Genomic DNA, 18,778 nt, shown 5'->3' on the forward strand with positions numbered 1-18,778 from the left:
AAGCTGCTTGGATTCAAGACAAAAAAGTTAAAACCTACTGAAGTGCATATGGAGGAAGACCTTGTAAGGTTCAGCGGGAGGGAAATACCGTTTTAGCTCGCGTGGGAGGGAGCGAGGGCAGTGTGGGTCTCACAGAGCCACCCCTGGCCTTCAGCTGTCCAGGTGCAAACCCTGCTACTGTCTTGCAGGAATGCAAGAACATATGGCAGAAAGGTGGGAAGCGCACCACGGCCGAGGGGGAAAACAAACAAACAGATTTTCTGAAGGCTGCAGAGCAGCGTCCAAACCACGCTTTTGCCATTAACCCAGAGCTCCCGTAAGGGAAGAACGAGGCACTGCGCTACAACTGCCAGCACTATTCTGTTTCCTCCTGGAAGGAAGAAGGAGGGAAGTGTTGTACTCAAAAGGCACATTTCGCACCCAGGGCTGAGATTTTCAAGGCTTTCAGGCTACACAGGGGGCACCAATGACTCTCCCCATAGCAGAATGGACTCTCCCCATATAGACAAAACCTCACAACAAACCCAAAATCAACAGCAGAAGTAGTTGAGCAGCCACTAAGCTCATCCATGGAGAACCAACCTAGGACACCGACTGCCGCCAGGCTGTCTCCCCTAAAAATCCTGTACAAATAAACAAGAGGAGGCAACTCATGTTTGTCAAGAGATGGGCGCAGGAGCAGGCGGAGAGAGGAGGGTGGAAGAGAGGCCTTGCCCAGGGCCAGCTCCCTGCCTGCAGTGGGACACAGAGACTCAGCCCCACAGCCACAAGGCACCTTTCTCAAGGGATGCAACAGGAAGGGTCCATAGGAGACACCAGGAGCACACATGTCTTTTTTTATCCTTTTTTCTTCCCCAATGACCTCCACATTGGCAGAAGCTGGATGCCAGAGAGCTCCATGCACTGGAGGAAACACCAACTGGATGGTCAAAGAGGGAGACAAGAATGGCTGTGATGGGTCTCAAGGGTGAGTCAGGAAGACCAAACAGCTTAAATCACTTCCAGCCATCAGAATTGGCACATGCTGCTCCTGGGTGGGATGGAGCCAATGACCTCTCCTCCACAGTCCTCAACACTGTGAAAAAACCCAAAAGGATTTACCTTAATTTCTGGGGCAAATATTGCTGGTGACTACACAGACCCTCCTTTTTTTTCTTTCCTCTTTTTTTTTTTTTCCTTTTTTTTTTTCTGTTTTGTTGTTGTTGTTGTTTTAGTTCTTCCAATAAATGTCTACCATTCCCTTAAGCAACATCTGGATGCTGGCACCCAGGAATGACCATGAAGGATCAGTCAAATGTCAACCAGCAAAAGCACCAGCACAGCCCAGAGCTGCTCTTAGAGTGGTGACTTTTCCATGATCCAGCAGCAGGAGCATCCCACACACCTGGAATGACCAACCCTCAATGTTACACTCATGTTTCAGTCCACGCCACAGCTATCCCCTCACTCTTCTTCCAGAGCTGGGTATCTCAAATGCATTGTAAGAGCAAAATTAAAATAACAGGTCCTCTCCAGACTATCTGGTCCTTTCCTCTTTCTCTGGTAAAAAACTTGAAACCCAGCTGTGTGCCAAGGCCACCTCCCCAGCCCAGAGCATACCATGACCACGAAGTAATGACAGTAAAAAATTGCAATTAAAGCAACAAACCAGTTTAAAAACAAATACCATTTTCTGCCCATCCTCCCTGCTTTGTTACCAATAAAAAACACTTACAGCCACCATTCATGCAGACATAAAGTGCTAATGGCTACCTGTTAACATGTTTCATCACGCCAACATTTTTGCTCTGATTTTGACAGTTCCCTTTTTGTTATTTTAAGCTAAGGGAGTGCTAATCTGGGCTGGAACTGAAGGCTGCAAGAATTACAATCTACATCAACTGCACAGTTACTGACATCATTTCCTTCCACTCTGCACCATTTCATGGACACAGTTTTCTTGCAGCCAAGCTCTTTTCCAGACTGTAAGAAGTTGGAAATGCAGGAGCACAGTTGACTGGGAAGACTATAAAATGTTGCTGAGAAGTCCTGTGAATTCTCCCACCCCTGGTGTGGTTTAGGGCCAATGGGAGGGGAGAGAGAAGTGTGAATACCAAAATCCAATGTACTGGAAAAGTCACATTTAATGTCTTACAGAGAAAAAATTAAGTGGCCAATCCTGTATGACTTCAGGGATGAATCTTCAGGATTAGAACAATTGCTGGTGTAAATTGGCCTGGCAGGTCCCACCTGATTTACACCTCAAAGGTGACTACAGGTGATTCACCAACTCTTCTGGATGTGGAAAGAACAAAACTCCTCAGGTATCACCCCAGCAGTCACTGACACCACTGGACATCAGGACAGGTACCTGGTGTCCTGCACACACGAAGATGTGCTGGACACCTTTGCCTGCCTCACGTGAGCACACATTGAGAATACACCTACTGACATCCACAGCAGGTGAAAATCTGCTTAAGTGAAAGAAGAGCCTGCTCCTCTGATTACCAACAGCTCAGGTCAGAGCCACAATCTGATTTTCATTGGGCTGGAGAGGGACAGAAGCTCTGTGGTCCCCAGAGCTGTGGCAGCCCTGCTGAGATCCCCAGTGGTTTTGAGTGCACACACAGGGATGTTTCCTTTCCCCAGCTTTGCAATTGTTTCTTAGAGCAAATTAAGAGTCCTAACAAGACTTACTGGAGGCCATTGCAAGGAGGTTAAGAAACACAACTTATCTGATGCAATCAGCAATATAATGCAACCTCCCAAGCCCCAGCTCAAGCAAAATACATGCAAGTAACCAGAAGGGATGGGCACAACCTTGAGGAAGAGTTGGGGATACTCCAGCCCAACCCACAATGCTGGAAAAGGAAGACAAGACAGCACAGCAGGGAATAGAAAATTCCCTGCCTGCTTTGTGTCTTCTGCTGCTTCCAAGGGCTCCCACTCTGTACAGGCCAGGAAGAGGACATCAGATCTCTGGCCTGACTCAAGATGGCCAGTTTTCTATCTTTTTTGAGAAAGATTGCTCCACAGTACAAGGAGGTGAGGGAGACCTTTGTTTTCTGGGCTGAAGGGTAAACATGGGCAGGCTTCCCCACCTAAGCCTTGCCAGCTGATTGCTGTGAGGGCAATGTCACAACAGGTTGAGGTTGCCTCATCTGCAGACCCCCTATGCTCCCAGGATCCTGATGAGGACAGGCAAGCATGGATGCCCACAAGCATCCTTAGCCAGGGGGTGTTCACTTACAGCAAATCCCAGTGTGGAGCCCCAAGCCTTGCTGTGCACACCTGGCAAGAGGGATGGGAGGGCAGTGTTGCCCACACAGGGAGGCTTCCAGGACAAACTGGGCTGGGAGGCTGAAAGGCGGGAGAGCAGATAGTATTTTCGAGGGAGCATGAGATAAGAGGAGGTGGAGTTTCCCGATAAAGAGGATTTCCCTGCTCAAATATCAAAGGATTCACACTAAGAAAAGGGGGGAGAAGGGGAATTACATCAGTCTGAGGCACACTTTCTCTTTTAAACTCTGACCTCCTATTGTCTGTCTTCTTGACTAGGATTTAAAAGCCCTTTGTTGGGCTGTGTTGCATGGTGTGATCTAGAAAGCCGTCACAGACGAGGCATCACTGTGGGCTCCCCCGTGCCTGCACTGGACTTTCAGGAGGCGCTGAGCCAGCTCAGATAAGTCAGCACTTTCTATCGACACCCCTGCAAAGCCAAGCTGCAGCTCGTGACGCCTCTTCCAGCATGGCCAACAGTCTGGTGGAGCTGGGCTTCACCCCAGAGCAGCTTCCAGACATAAGGTGGGCTGCTCGTCATTCCAGCCCACCCTCACCTCCCCCCAGGTCCCCTCCAGGCTCTCCTGGCAGCATCCTTCCCATCCCAAACACAAACAAATGGGTGAGGAGCAGATGACGAAAGCATAACAGATGCCTAAAATGGTTTAGAGTGATCTACGAGCATCTTTTGGTTATAATGCTCCATTAATGTGACATTTATGTGGGGTAATATAATACTGCTCACTTAGGAGCACCTACACAGACAGTTAGGTTTCCTGGTGTGTGCAAGGATAACCAGGAGGATTTCAGCATGTCCAGGGACCCTACAGATGGAGTTACAGGGCACAGGAGGCACCACTGCCTAAAGGGGACGTGTCGGGTCTATTCCTGAGGGAGCAGAGGTCGGTGGATATTAGGAATTGCTGGAGATATGTCTCAAGAGGCAGAACTAGAGAGCTCCAAATGGGGAAAAACCTGGCTTGGACCTATGGAGCCGAAGAGTCCCTCTCTGTGGAACAGGAAACACGATATCCAAGCAAGGCCTGACCCAGTCCCAAAGGCACAGCCTTGCTGTCATCTCCACACAAGCTGCAGCACAGCTCGAGCATCCATCTGATTTTACAGCAGCCAGTGTTACACTCCGTAGCTAAATGCACCCTTAATGTCACCCGGGCCTAACAAGGGCTTCTGTTTTGTTCCCCTGATTTATAAACACAGTGGCAATGGGCTGGAGAAGGGACGGCCTCACAACCGCAAGCCTTCGTTACTCCCCACAAATGACTTGTTTGCAGCTTTTGAACTGCCTAATTTGTTTTGCCCCTACATTTTGGTCATTCATCTCATCTTTTCCTAATGGTGCTCTGAACACTGACACTTTGGGAAACGTCTCAAATGCTGTAACCCTCACATGGCCCCGCGGAGGTGAAAGGACCAAGGGCAACTGCTGAATCTTCCCACAACAAGAGAGGGATCATCCATCTCCTCTTCCCTCCTCCTCGGGCACTGTTCTCATCTCTGCATGTTGGAGTAGAACAAAAAACGAGGCCATTTCAGCACTTCTGGATGTCGAAGGCCACAGACTGTACCCAGTGACCTGGAAGGTCCTCCCCAGACATTTGCTCCTATGGCTCTGCCTCTAAGAAAAAACATCTGAGAAATCACAAGGCTGGTTGTGTTCAGACTGTGGCAATGCCATTCAGAGAAGAGGAGGGAAAATCAACTGGCACAGTCTGCATTTTGGGCAAATCAGGAAATAATTAAATCACAATCTGGAGTCTGATCAAAAACCCAATTCAACAAAATTCCACAATTTTGGCACTCTGTTTCAACACCTAGGTGCACGCTGGGTAAAAATGAACAATCCAAGGCTTTTCACTCTGCACGCCCAGCAAAAGCAGTCAACAGGTTTCAGCATTTAGGAATAAATGCAGAAAGTATCAACAGTGTATTGTCACTAGCCTTTTGCCAGACACCAGGAAATCCAGAAGAGTCATCTAAAGTCACAGGCAAAAAGCTGAGGACATCAAGTGTCACCGAAGGACAGGCAGAACAAACACAGAGCAAACTCCTACCAACAGATTAAATTCATGTCACGGTATTTTACCCACATTTTGCACTACTCAGATACCTTGAAATACGTGCACGCACCCAGAGCCACGACAGCAGACCTTTAAAGATGTGAGAGCCACGGATTAAAACATGTTGGAACGCTTACCGTGTCCAGTGCCAAAAATGTGTCTCTAACCTGTAGGAAGAAATGGGTGTGGAGCCGCTCAGGGAACGATCATCGTGCTCTCACAGCAGGGTACAAGGTCCCCCTCTAGTTTCTCCCTTGTAAGAGAAACAGCAACTAAAACATGACCGAGGAGCTGTTTCGCCTCCCCAAATTTTTTTCAGAAGTACACAAGAGCCAGATGGAAAAATGAGGTGGGAATCAGAGAAATCCCATGTGATTTGTGAAGACTAAAGCCTCTTTGCCACGAACCAACATGAACAACTGATCTTGGTGCTTGGCTGAGCACGGCGCTTGCTGCTTCTTTTTGGGGACTTCAGTCACCTCCTGAGCGGCACTGAAGCGCTGCAAGCAGATACAAAAACGTACACAAAGCCTAAAAGTATTTTCCTGGAATTGAAGCTCAATTTACAGCTCCCGAGACTGAAGGGTGTGTTTGAGCAGCCCTTTGTTGCAAGGGTTTTGTCAAGGTATGTTCTGACTTGTCCCCTGCATGGTTGTGCAGTAATTCCTGATACTGATAGTCAATTACTTTGTCCACGTCACTCAAACACTGACTTTTTTTCTGCTTTTTCTCCCTCTCAGCACAGCTAATCCGGGAAAGACAACACAGAGTGAAACCAGCACTTCAAAAGGCATTAACTCCTGGCCAGTCCGGGCTGCCCTCCAGCCCTGCCAGGCACAGGTAGGAAAGCGACCTGCAGAGCAAAGAGCCCTCCTTATCCTTATCTCTCTTAAAATACCACCGGGCCCAGGCTCCAAAACTTCCTTCCCCACTGGATAAGCACTTACCCAGGTAATCTCATTACAGCCATTGTTCTCCAAAGGTTAATAAATACTTACCATGATGAGTAAAGGCTCCGCAATCTGACCCACACGCAGCAGAAGCAATTGCTCAGGGCCAAATTTTCATACTCTTTATTATGCTGAACACCATATTCCTCTGCTAACAGAGCAGCCTTAGCACCAAAATAAATGCGACTGCTTGCAAATAAGGTGTTGGCCCCACTTCTGGCCTCAAGTTTTTATGTTGCCATCATTGTGATGGCTCTGAAAATTAGCAGATGCTGCCAGTTCCTAATAAATATATGACTAAATTATTCTGAAACAACAGCAAAAACAAATTAGAGAAAGAATAAAATTCAAGGAGATGCCTCTCCAATTTTCAACATGTAGAAGAAAATAATTACAGGCTTTTGTTAATTTAAGGAAACACTTTTTCTCCCATCAGACGTGAGGTGTGAATTATGCAAGCATGATTTGAATTTGACTGGGTTGACATACTGCAGCCCCAACAACAAATTTAAATTTGAGAGTTATGGAAGGGAAAACCAGGTTTTCAAGAGCTTCTTAGCAAGAGCAGCAGCCACCACCTTCCCCAAGGGCAGGCCAACACCCATCAGGATGGACATCCCCATCAAGATGGCAAGCAGCACAGTCAGCAGTCCATAAAATCCACCTCCTAACTCCCAAAATGCCACGGACAAGGAGGGCTCTCCATCCCAACAACACACATTTTAAAGCAGTGCTGGCTGCTCTGTTGGGATGATTAAAACACATTATCTACTTGTTGCAAAACTTTTACTGGCAAAGCATTTAGGTGAGGTGTACCTCTAGATGTGCCCAGAAATCCATATGAAACCTCCACCTTGCCACAACACTGAACAAAACTTCAAATAAGACAAGATAAGCAGGCAACTCTCTTTCAGTGGAGGATGTCAAATCGTTGTGCAGTCATTGGTAAGTTAAACTTAATCCCCTTCACAGGGGCTCCATTTTCCTAATTAGTGAAGGACGTAAACCAGATTTTCCATTTGATTTCCAAACAGAAAATTCAGAGGGGAAAACAGAATGAAAATGAAATAAAAGGAAAAAAATCTTTTAGATTTGGTTAAATGACCAAAAGTTTCCAATTTTTTTTTTTTTTTCCCCAGCCAAAGCTGTACCTAAATTCACCCAGTCACACTTTCCAGCAAATATTTTACCTGCCCAAAAAAGGCTCTCATTTTCCAGGTGAACACACCACTACATGCTGAAATCGAGACAGAATCCTCACCATGCACCACCCCAAGTTGAATTATTTGTGACTCTCCCAAAGTCTCCCAGGGAATGAGGGAAAGCAGCAGGACCAAAACCTGGCCAGACTTGCTGTGGTTCCCCTGGGCTGCTCAAGGAGGTTTTAACGTGCCAAGGGCTGCAAGGGGCAACCAGCCTCCCACACCAAGGCTTGCACAGCACCCTCACCACAGCTCTGCACCTTCTCCTGCCACTGCCCCAACCTCATTCTGGAAGGTGGCCAATTTAATGTGATTATCAGTCTGGTATGGATCAAACCCAAAAGCCAGGCTGGGCAGAGAAACCCCAGAGGTGTTTGTGCTTTGCCCTTTACCCATGAAAACCACGGCTCTGGAGCCTCCAAGCCCACACCTCCTTCCATAGTGACGCCCATTGAGCACCTGTGCATGCTCCCCTGAAATGCACCCTGCACACAAACCACAGCCACAGAGACTCTCCCATGCCAGGAGGCAAATAAATGGTAAGAAGGGTGATGAGGATTCAAGGGAAAGCAGGCCAGCCTGCCAGAGCTGCACACCAGGCAATGCTGAGCTACCACAGGGAAAATGGAACTTGCTTATGCCAGTCGTTGACCCCAAAGCCACATGAAAAGACAGCAATGAATCAAAGACAGAGGCTGAGTTTTAATCCAGCCATTACTTTTTTTAACATCTGCTATTTCCATGTGGAGCGGCTGCTCACCCCGGCTCTGGGCTAACCTTGCTGCCCTGCCCCACCAATCCCACCCCCTCAGGTTTTTGGGTGATGACTGGTCTGATGCCTCACGTCAGGAGAACAAGGCATCAGCTGCCCTGGAACCTCATCAGCCAGCTAAAGAGAAAAATGCCTCCTGACACAAACAACCTTGATGACTCCTGGCCTGCCGCTACCCTTCTCTTCTTGAGGAAAGTTATTGAGGAAGCAGTTTTGGAGCAGGGCCAGCTGTGTCTTGATCTTGAGAGGTGTCTTTGATCCCTCTCAATCTAACTTTAAAGATAGAGTGGTATTAGATCCAACGTCTAAGAATGCCCTTCAAGCAGCAGTTGAAGACCGCGGGGAGAGGTCTTCGACCAGACTTTTCCATTCAGAGCTGGTTCAAAAAATTCAGTCTCTGACACTGACCCTGTTTTAATCTCCTTTCCCCCCACCACCTCCACTTGAAATGACCATCCCTTGTGCCAGTCACCCATAGCAACAAATGGTGATTAGGTCAGTTCCATCTCTGACTAATTTCTTGACCTGATCTGCTTTTAGGGCAGAAAAAACTTGTGCAGAATCTTCTTGAAGGCCTGCTGCTTTTTAGCCAGAAATGAGTAAGACAAAAACATGCCCAGGAGCAAAAGGAAGGGATTGCACCAACAGACTCATCAATAAGTAAATAATATTTATCATGAGCTCTGCACTACAGCATTTGGACAGACACAAGATGAGCACCAGTTTGGTGCCTGCGCTTGCCAGCTGGTCACATCCAAACGGTCTCCATCTCAACATGCTTTGACAAATAGGGACATGGCCCAGCACTGAGCTGGGGATGCAGGCGCCCATGCTCCAAGAGATGGTGTTTTAGACACCAAAATTGTCCCCTGCAAATTGAGACCCTTCAAACTCAGGCAGAGGGGAAGACCAGCTAGGCCTGTCCACCCTCACCAGCGCCAGATTAGATTTCCACGGCAGCTGCTCCCTTTGTCTACACCCAGTAAAGCCAAACCAGCCTAAAAATTAATTTAATCTGCTGTAAACCCAAGTGTCAAGCACTTAGATGGCAGCTAAAAGCACCACTCTCAGATAAGCGGGTGACACGGGCTAATAATAGGCTGCCATGAGGGGAGCAGGAGCGGCCATTTTGTGTGAGCAAAGAGGAACCCGCGCCTGGGAACGGCCGGAGCAGCTGGTCCCGGGCCCACCCTGCTCTCCTGTGATCAGCTGCACTAATACCACCCTGACCTCTCTCTGAGGCAACAACATCCTGGCTTTTGTCAGAGGGGAGAACAGAATGCCACCTTTTATAATCATAGCTCTTCCCTTTTCATCTCCCAGGGGCTCTGCACCAGACCTGCTCACGGGCGAGGATGGTTAACCCTTGCTGGGCGGCAGACGGGTGCCAGGGTCCCTGCAGGGTCCTCTTCTCCCACATCCCTCCACTTGCAGGGAAAGCACCAAACAAAAGCCCTTTCTGGTGAAGGATGCAGGTGTGCAACAGGGCTCCTCTCTGCCTGACATTGCCATAGGCAGGAAGTACCTGGAGGCCACTTCATGCCCCTGAGCTGCATCAAGAGGTCACCAAATTCCATGCTGAGCTCTCCCCCCTCACTCTGCCCTTGAGAACTGCCTTGAACACACCCACTGACCAGGAAATGGTGTAACTCAGGTGCCCTTCTTTTGTCCAAATTTTTGAAGAGCAGCTTAGAAACAAAGGAGAGTATGTTTTCCAGAGCAGCACTCACGAATTCACCCAGGGATGTGGCACAAGGTGCTGGTGTGAATGTGTACTTGGGTTTGCATGCAAGGCTCTTCACAAAAGAAGAGGGTGCATACTCAGACATGCTCACTTCACACTGCCCACAGGCTGGAGCAGGGCTCTCTCAGGACCTGGAAAAGACCAACCCTCATCCACTTTGGGATTCCTGAGGGAGTAGGACACCTCATCCATCCCCACACCCCCTCCCTCTCTCCTTCTTCTCAACAAGGGCTACAAGGAGCACAGGGAGCTTTCTCCCGGGGCGCACAAGGGTCTTGGATGCACAGCTGACTGCACGTGTCAGTTATGCTCCAAATGGGTTGTCACAGGTCAAGGTTCTGCAGGCAGCAAGAGCAAATGCTATTTTTAGATGGGATAAGGTCACGGTGCTTTTAGAGACAGTGAGGTCTACAATAAAACCTATTGATCAGTCTCTGAAACTAGCGCTCCGGAGAGACGCCTAAATTGAAACAAAAATTGCCTGCCCGTTTTCTCTGTAGACTCAGTGGGTAAAAGCTTGTTGGAGTCTTTCAGGAGATAAAATAACTAAGAAGAACCTGCATACAGACCACAGTTGTCCATTTAAGTGGATGCACAGTGGGGGGAAAAAGGGAAAGTGAGACCTATGGGAGAGAACAGTGGGAAGCTCCAAGCATCCTTCTGCCATAGTGACAAGCCAGCTGCCCCAAGGGTGAAGGCCATCCTTCCCATGCCCTGACTCCAATCTTACAGCCCAGGTGTAAAGGCACTACAGCAAACCTGACTTGTAAGAGAATTAATGCTTTACTTGCATCTTGGAAGGTAAGGAAGCCTCTGAAGGCATTAATCATTAGGGTCCCTGACAGCACATGCACATTCACCATCCCTGGAAGTTTTCAAGGCCGGGTTGAATCAGGCTCTGAGCAACCTGGTCTAGTGGAAGGTGACCCTGCCAGTGGCAGGGGCATGGAACCAGATGAGTTTTGAAGTCCCTTCCAACCCAAACCATTCTGTGATTCTCTCTGGCCATTTGTGTTTTGGCAATGAATTTAACCCAGCTGACTCGTGGAGGCCCAAAGATGAAAAACAGACCAATATTTCAGCCAGGCAAATTATTTAACTGGATGATTCACCCATCTCCAAGGTTTTCACAACAAATTCCAAGCATTTATCCAGGTCACAGATAAACCAAAACAACCAAATATACCACAAAGCCCTGGACTATCACACCCTCAAGTTCAGCTCCAAGTCCACTACAGGCACATAAATCCCTCTGTACCACAAGAGGATCTTTATTGTATTGGAGGCTTGGAGCCACAGGGATGAGCATGAAACCGTGGAGTATCTTCATTCATCACCTGCCCCACTGCCACAGCCTCACTCACAAACCAAGCATGCCACAGAAAACATAATCCATACATCACACCCTGACACAGGTGACCCCATCAGTGAGTCCCAGACAGAGCACCCCACCAGACACCACTGATGCATTTGCAGCATATAATAATAATAATAATAATAATAGGTAAATACTACTAAGCTGTGAAAAGCTAGTGTGGGACACGTAGTTTACTTTCTGCTCCAGACAATAACAACATGAGCAGAGATAGACATTCAGCTGCTCAGGGAAAAGCAGATCATGTGGGAATTAAAGCACTACAAGCCTGCAGCATAGCTCACTCACCATCCGACTGCCAGGTTAGGCTGCAGTTTAAGTTTCTGCATAATAGAGATGGCAAGATGTAAAATCTCAAGCAGTATTATCTGTACAGTGACTGTGCTGCAGAGGAATCATAATAAAAAACATGTTTCAAAGCAGTACAGTTAACTGTGATTCTGGAAAAAAAAGAAAACAAAACAACAACAAAAAAAGACAGGCTGATCTTTCCAAAAAATATACTGCTGCTAGAAAAGCCAAGGTAATTATTTTTCTATTTAAGGAATCAGGCTTGGGTTCTGTTTGGTTTCTTTATATAAAGGTCCTTAGGCTCCTACCAACACTTTTACGATTTTCTTCTTAGAGCCCTGTGACTCTAGGACAAAGTTTGAGATAAAACGATTGTAGTAAATAAGGACAAAGTTATTTGGGAATTAAGGACACTGCTGCAGCCCCTCATCTTCTTAACTGATTAGATGAATGGAGCTTTAGTGGAATATATGTCTGAGAAAATTCAAAGCTAATTTCTGTTTGTAATTACTGATAGCACACGAGTATCCTTTCCAGAAAGCCTCCTCTATCACCCAGAGAGCAGATGCAAATATGGGTATAAATAGGGAGTGCAATGAAATGAAGCCTGTGGCAATGCTCACAGTAGCTGCCATGCAGTCAGACTCCCACCCCATGTATGTGTGTGGGTACACACACTCACACATGTGCTCCTCTGGTGATTTTTGACAGGCACCACTTGTATTCAGGCTCGACTCTACCACATTCTCCAAGATTTTATCCTGGACTCCAGTGGCTGGTAGACAAAGCCCTCTGTTAATCTGAGCATAAGGGGTTGAGCCCAAGCTCCTTTACACTGCTGTGCCTACCAAGTGACTCTCCTGGCTGCAGGGAAACCACTTAGGATTTACCCTGGGGTAACTCTGAGCAGGATCTGCCCCCACAAACACTTTCTCTGGGTCTGTCTCTGCCCTTAGGTTTTGCAAGTGCACAGAGGCAGAGAGGGGATCACAAACATCCCTAATGCAGCCCAAGAGGAGCTTCTGTAACCCGCCCAGCTGCTGTTGGGCACGAAAATGAGAATTTGGAGAAGCTGGAGCAGCAGAGAGTGGCTCCCTCAGTTTGTTTAGCTGCAAGATGCTTCTGGATTTCCGGGGCTTCCAGTACAAGGCAGCTTCAGGATCAGCACCTCCACGAAACAGAGGCCAGGGACATGATGCTGTGCTTCCCAGAGCCACCTTCATCCCTCCCCCAGGAGGGCACAAGGCGCTGAAAAACCCAGCTCTTTCCACAACAGGAAGGGAAAGGAGGGAAATCAACCCCCAAACTTTTAATTTTTGTCTTTTCCATTTATTTTTGAATTAGCATTCAGCGTCTGCCGCCGTGACACGGATAGCTAAAAATGTGTGTGCGGATATGTCATCCATGAACAAAGTGGCTCATGTTTGTTCTTTATTATTTAGGAAATGCACATTAATTACTGCAGATTTTCTCCTATACATCTACTGTATCTCAGACAGAATTGCTGAGAAGGTCTGCAGAATAAAAATGTATGGGGTAATTAAATGGATATTTATAATTAGAACTTAATAATTTGCATCAGGGACAAATGAGCTCTGATTTCAATCTGTAGTGCATTTAGATTAGCCTGAAGATAGTGTAATTTGATGTTTTATAGTCCTCCTCTCAGATTATGAAACAATACAGTGTCTTTTAGGCAGCCGTGTTTGTGTCAGGAGTGCGTTAAGAAGCAGCCGCAATGAAAATGTTTGACAACGTGAAAGCAGCCATAAATTACACGACAACTGAGCAAAAGTCGTGATGGAACAAATAAAGAGCTGACCTCTGATGCATCCGATTCCGCACCGCGCCCGGCCCGCTCGCGCCCATCCCGCACCGCGTCCTTTTAGCATCGAAGAAACCGTGAATTACCCCAGACAAGAACATTGATTTGGAGTCGGTGTTTCAATCAGTTTGAAGTAGAAACACTACACCGCTCCTCAGGCAGCCGGCTGCTCGGCCGGAGCCTCTTTGGGCGCAGCTCTGTTACAGCCCCATTGTTCCTCCCACTGTACAATATTTATCCTGGGCTCTCCACGCACAGGTACTTGACCCAGAGGTCACCGCCTCGTCTCCTGGACATACAACCCACCTTTGCTACCAATGCCTCTTGCCCAAACACAGGGAGCCCCTGCAGGTCCTGCTGCCTCCCCACAGACGTACAGGTGAGTGTCACCCAGGGGACGTGGCACTGCCACAGCCAAGCACGTGCCCCCCAGACCACACAGCTGCATCTGCCTGGGGACAGAGATAAAGCGAGGTGGGGACTCCTTACCAAGGTCTTGGTAAAGAGCAGGTCGGTTTGGAGATGCAACCACATCCTTTTTCTCTTCCCAGCTTTGCTCAGCCACGGGCAGGGAGGAAGAGCAGTGAGGATGGGCTCTCATTCCTGCTGTGCTGCAGTTCTCAGGCCTTACCCAGGTGAGCCACCCACCCTGTGCCTCAGCACTTGCCCCTCTCGCCCTGGCAGTGCCAGGGTGTGCTCATTAACATCAGGTCCCCAGTAATGGATGCTGCTGCAGAGGTAAACACCTCGATCAGCAGATAACAGGGAGTCCTGTGCAGGCATTACACACACAGGAGCTGCGCACGTGCATAGGCAAACTCCTGGGAAAAAACACAGGGGTGCCAAGTCACTGGGAAGCTCACCATCAAACCAGTTACAGTCTGACACAAAACATGAGAAGCGAGGGAAGAACCAGCGTAAGGAAGGAGATTTCCAGACCCAGAGCCCTGGCATTCAGCCTCATGGAGCCACAGCCTCTTCCCAGCCTTTGTACTTTCCTCCTACAGAGCAGAGCTCAGTGCACCGCACATCACCAGCTGCTAGCTAAGAACTGAAGGGCAATGAGAGGAGACAAGGCTGGAACCATGGCGGTCTATGTTATCCCAGCCTCCTCAAAAACTAGGGCTCACAGACCTGGATGCCCACATGGAGCAAAGTGCTCAGGCAAAGCTTTAACTAACAGAGGCCATCCCTGCACGTGCACACTTTCCAAGAGGAACAGCTACGTGACCTAAAGCCTCTAGTGCCAAGCAAACCTCATCATTCCAGCAAGGCATGGTGCTGGGAAAGCATTGAAGGGACAGAGGACAGGCAGGTGACCCAACCCACTCCGACCTACCCTTCACACCTCTGAAAACGCTGCCCTTTGCAGCGGGGGGAGTTTCCCAGCTATGCCCTTTCCGAGCACTTTGAAATCCACCGTCCATCAGCATGACGGGAAACAAGGCGTCCAGCTCTTCCTTTGAGGAGTTTCTTGTTTGACCAGAGTACACGTTATTCAAATCAGCCAGAGTGAAATGCAGTTAAGCTGCTGTTTGTTCCAGCACGATGAGACTGGCCTGTTAAAAAGCAAAAATGTCAGGATGTTACAGGCTCAGCCTCCTGCCAAGACTGGTAAGTAGCTGAACAACTGTCAGAAACGGCATAATCGGAAACAACAAAAAAACACCCAAAACAACCACAAATTCAGATTGTGTTTCCAATTCACAGGAACTCACTCTGGGGCCACCCAGACCCCCAGGAAGGAATCCTTGGGAAGAAGCTCCGACCTGAGCATCCCTGCAGCCTCATGTACTACATGCCCACCACATCCACCTCTTGCAAAGCAAGGAACTTTCCACATCCACCTCTTGAAAAGCAAGGAACTTTAAGTAAAAACAAAGGTAGCCCAGTAAAGATCTCAGATTTTGTCTTTATTCTCACCACCAAGGCATTTTGTCTATAATCTCACCTCCTGACTATGCACCTTGACGTCGGGCACGGCCCAGCAATGTTCTGTGAGGGCTCCATAAAGGCTGGAAGTGCAGCCACCCTCACACCCAGCACAGCTCTGCGCAAGGGGATCAATTTGACTTTGTTTCTCCTGAAGTCATTTGAACGGGTGGGAGCCACCATGAAAAGGTTGCTGTCATGCACAAGCTGTGGACCTGCACCGGGTCTGCCCCCAGGGTCTGCTCTCCCCAGCCAGGCAGATGCTTCTCACCCCTCAATTTAACTCCTGCTATCTCTGAAATCTCCCAGACGCACGCACGCACGCCCCTCCTGCTCTCACACTCTTTTAGTTTAGTTTGCCTCTCAGAACAGCAACCCCCTATTTTTTTTTTCCTGTCCTGGGCCCTCAGGTTACTGGCACGGCGACAACTCTTTTTTTTTCCCAACAGCGAGCCAGGAAAGATGATAGAACCTGCATGCGTGGCCAAGGGACTGGTCTCAACTGGTTCAGAGGGAAAAAATGGAGCTGTGTCTTTCCCCCCCTCCCCTCTCCCTCTTCTTGCCTTTAGCCAAAAGACCTGGGAGCATTTGATGTGCAGTCAGCAGGTATTAAAAAAAAAAGAAAATTATTGAAAAGGCTGGCCGGCCCTGGAGCTGTGACACTCTCTCATCAAACTCTGGACTTCAGCCAAGTTCATCTGTTAATGGAGAGCCACAGCCAGGGCCTCCCCCCGCCACCACCCCCTCGCTCCCTCCTCTACCTCTTCCTCCCTCCTAAAAAACTAGACATCGATTATGTCTGTGCTTTTCCCTTTCTATTCAAGATAAACAAAGTGCTTCAAGTTCAGGGCACACCCTGGGACCCTTGACAAAGCAATCTATCATCCTGTCTGCTAAACCAGTCTGGCCACACCACCGCCGAGGAGACTAATGCTTCCAGTGTACAATTTTCCCTTTGTGCTGCTGCCCTATTACTAGTAACCTCTTTTCTTCCCTACCTTCCCAGGAGCAGATGTGCTTGACCACTTTGCCTAAGCCCCTCCTGGCAAAGGCATTTTTTGCTGAAAGCAACCTCAAGAATTAAAAAACAAAAAAGAACCAATCCCCCGCCTGCCCCCTCCTCTCCCCGACTCCTGTCTCCATCCCCATGTCCACCAAAGAAATCCAGCACAGAGCTCGATTTTTCCTTCCCCACCGAAGATTTCTTTTTAGGGAGTGAGTTCAGGTTTAAATCATATCCACTAATTCATTCTGACTTGCAATTAAATGCAAATACACTTTTATAGCCAGCATGGAGTGTATTAATTTTAACAGCAAATGACAAAATAAGAATACAGTCCCTCCAATACCAATAATGAATCGCACAATAAATCACGTTAGTGGTCGCATTCATTAAAGCTTGCAAAGCTCCTGGAGATCCACGGGTGCAGTGTGCCAGCATCAGCTCGCCCAGACCCCACTGCTGGCACCCGAGTGCCCCAGACCCCAGCTGGGGGGCACAGAGAACACCCCACCGAGTGCAGGGCACCCAAATCCACTCCCAGTCCCTCCCAGCAGTGCCACAGGGAGCTGCTGCTTCCCAGGTGAGCGGGGCCGGAGAGATTCACAGCCCAATACTGAGGGTGGGTCTCACCACAGGGCTGAGGCATCTGGGCAACGTGGCCTGGGTTAAGGGAAGGGCTGGGAGCACCCGGGCTGGGTGCTCTAAAACACAGGGCAGCTACAAAAATTAATAGGAAACCACAAATCAGCATTGAAGTGCACTTCCTAACAGCTAGCCTGGCCTGCTCCAAATGCTCCCGGCTGCCGACAGCGCTTACCCCTTCCCCAGGTTACAGAGCGCTCCATTTGCTCGCCAGCACTAGAATCCTCGGCACCGTTCATTAGCCAACATGGGGGAAAGTGAGGGTTTTCTGGCTCCTTTGTTTTGGTAGGACAGCTGTGTGCCATTCCCACCCCCTCCCACCCATCCTCTCCTAAAGAAATAATTAAATCCAATTAGGACCAGAAAGTAATTTACATTTTGGTTCTGTGTAAGATGGGGAGGTGGGGGAAGGAAAAAAAAAATCCCATAAAACACGTTGTGATGAAATTTCATTCCTTTGCTACTTATTTGTCTGCTTTTGCTTTTGAGGATAGCTCAGGCTGCACTTTCCCTCTTTCAATTGGTGCGTGGATTGAGAGGGAGATGAGGAAGGTGGAAGGGAGAAAACTTGTCCCCATTCCCTGCTCTGTAACAAGACAGCTCTGCAGGGCAGCCCATCCTGCTCCGGCTCCTGCTCCTCCCCTCGCCGTGCAGGGGGCTCCTCTGCCGCGGTTTACTGATTTACAGAACCTTGGTATGTGAATGGCAAAAATTCCTTGGCATAAGTATATGTTTGCTGATCACATTTCAGATCATGTGTTGTTCATTATTATGACTTGCTCAGAAACAGTTTTGCTACAGTTATGTGGGTTTGCCTTGGATATTTTTTCCTCTTTTAGTACATTGAAAACATCACGGCAGGGGGGGAAGCAAATAAGAAAATGTTTTTGTGTCTACACCACCTCAAAAGTGTATTTTTAAAAATTATGGAAAGGATTACGAAATATTTCAGGACTGGGAAGCAAGGGGGAAAGGAAATGAAATTAACAAATAATTTCTTAAAAACCAATGTGATGTCAAATTTTCAAGTGGAACGTTTTCCTTTGGATGGGGATGGAATTATAGGTGGATTTGATATTTTTACACTTCCGAGATCTCTAAAAATATACTCAGCCCAACTGATGCATTGATTTTAATTTGGTGCACTATTTAAGCAGCCAGAAGAGTAGATCTTTTTGCCAGGCAAGACATCAGTGCCAGGATCTTCTGTAGCACTGGACAGCAAGTCCAGGACACACTGATTTTTTAAAATACTACCCCCTTGCCTTCTGCAGAGAACTTTTTCCCGAGTTCTCATTCTGGCAATCAGAAAAGCAAATAAGTCATCACTCCAGAAAAAATAAAAGTTTCCAAACAACGCCACTGTTTTGCTTTCACCTGTGTTGTAAAACTCCAATTCATTCCAGAGTTTGCTCTGAACTCCTGCAGCAATTTGCCTCCATCTTTGCCCATGGCAGATGGTCCACGTGGGTTTCATGTGGGTGACCACACAGGTCACCTGGGCACTCTTCTCTCCGCACAAAACACGAACGTTTACTTTTTTGTCATTTTCATATAGTAAATTATCCATTAGATTTCAACATATCTTACTAAAGCAATTACATCAAGAAAATGATAGCGCGTGTGGAATCAATTATGCATGCACTTGGCCAGGGACCAAAGGCTATGAAGTCGGAGAGGGCAGAATCGTTCAACACACACAAATA

At 48.0% G+C, this 18,778-nt stretch overlaps 1 protein-coding gene across 9 annotated transcripts in view; it reads right to left on the minus strand.

The window, feature by feature from the left end:
• BCL11A (BCL11 transcription factor A) overlaps positions 1-18,778 on the minus strand; it is a 74,728-nt gene that overhangs the window by 37,818 nt on the left and 18,132 nt on the right. The window contains exon 1 of one of the 9 annotated variants that reach the window (XM_077176253.1): positions 17,248-17,339. The exons of 7 other annotated variants lie outside the window; for them this stretch is intronic. In XM_077176253.1, the coding sequence (XP_077032368.1) occupies positions 17,248-17,311 (64 nt within the window). In that variant the 5' untranslated portion in view covers positions 17,312-17,339. Of the gene's footprint in view, positions 1-14,834; positions 14,978-17,247; positions 17,340-18,778 lie in introns of those variants that run through there. One more of the 9 variants, XM_077176252.1, reaches the window with a different exon arrangement.

This window comes from Agelaius phoeniceus, chromosome 3 (assembly GCF_051311805.1).
Source record: "Agelaius phoeniceus isolate bAgePho1 chromosome 3, bAgePho1.hap1, whole genome shotgun sequence".
Taxonomy (NCBI): domain Eukaryota; kingdom Metazoa; phylum Chordata; class Aves; order Passeriformes; family Icteridae; genus Agelaius; species Agelaius phoeniceus.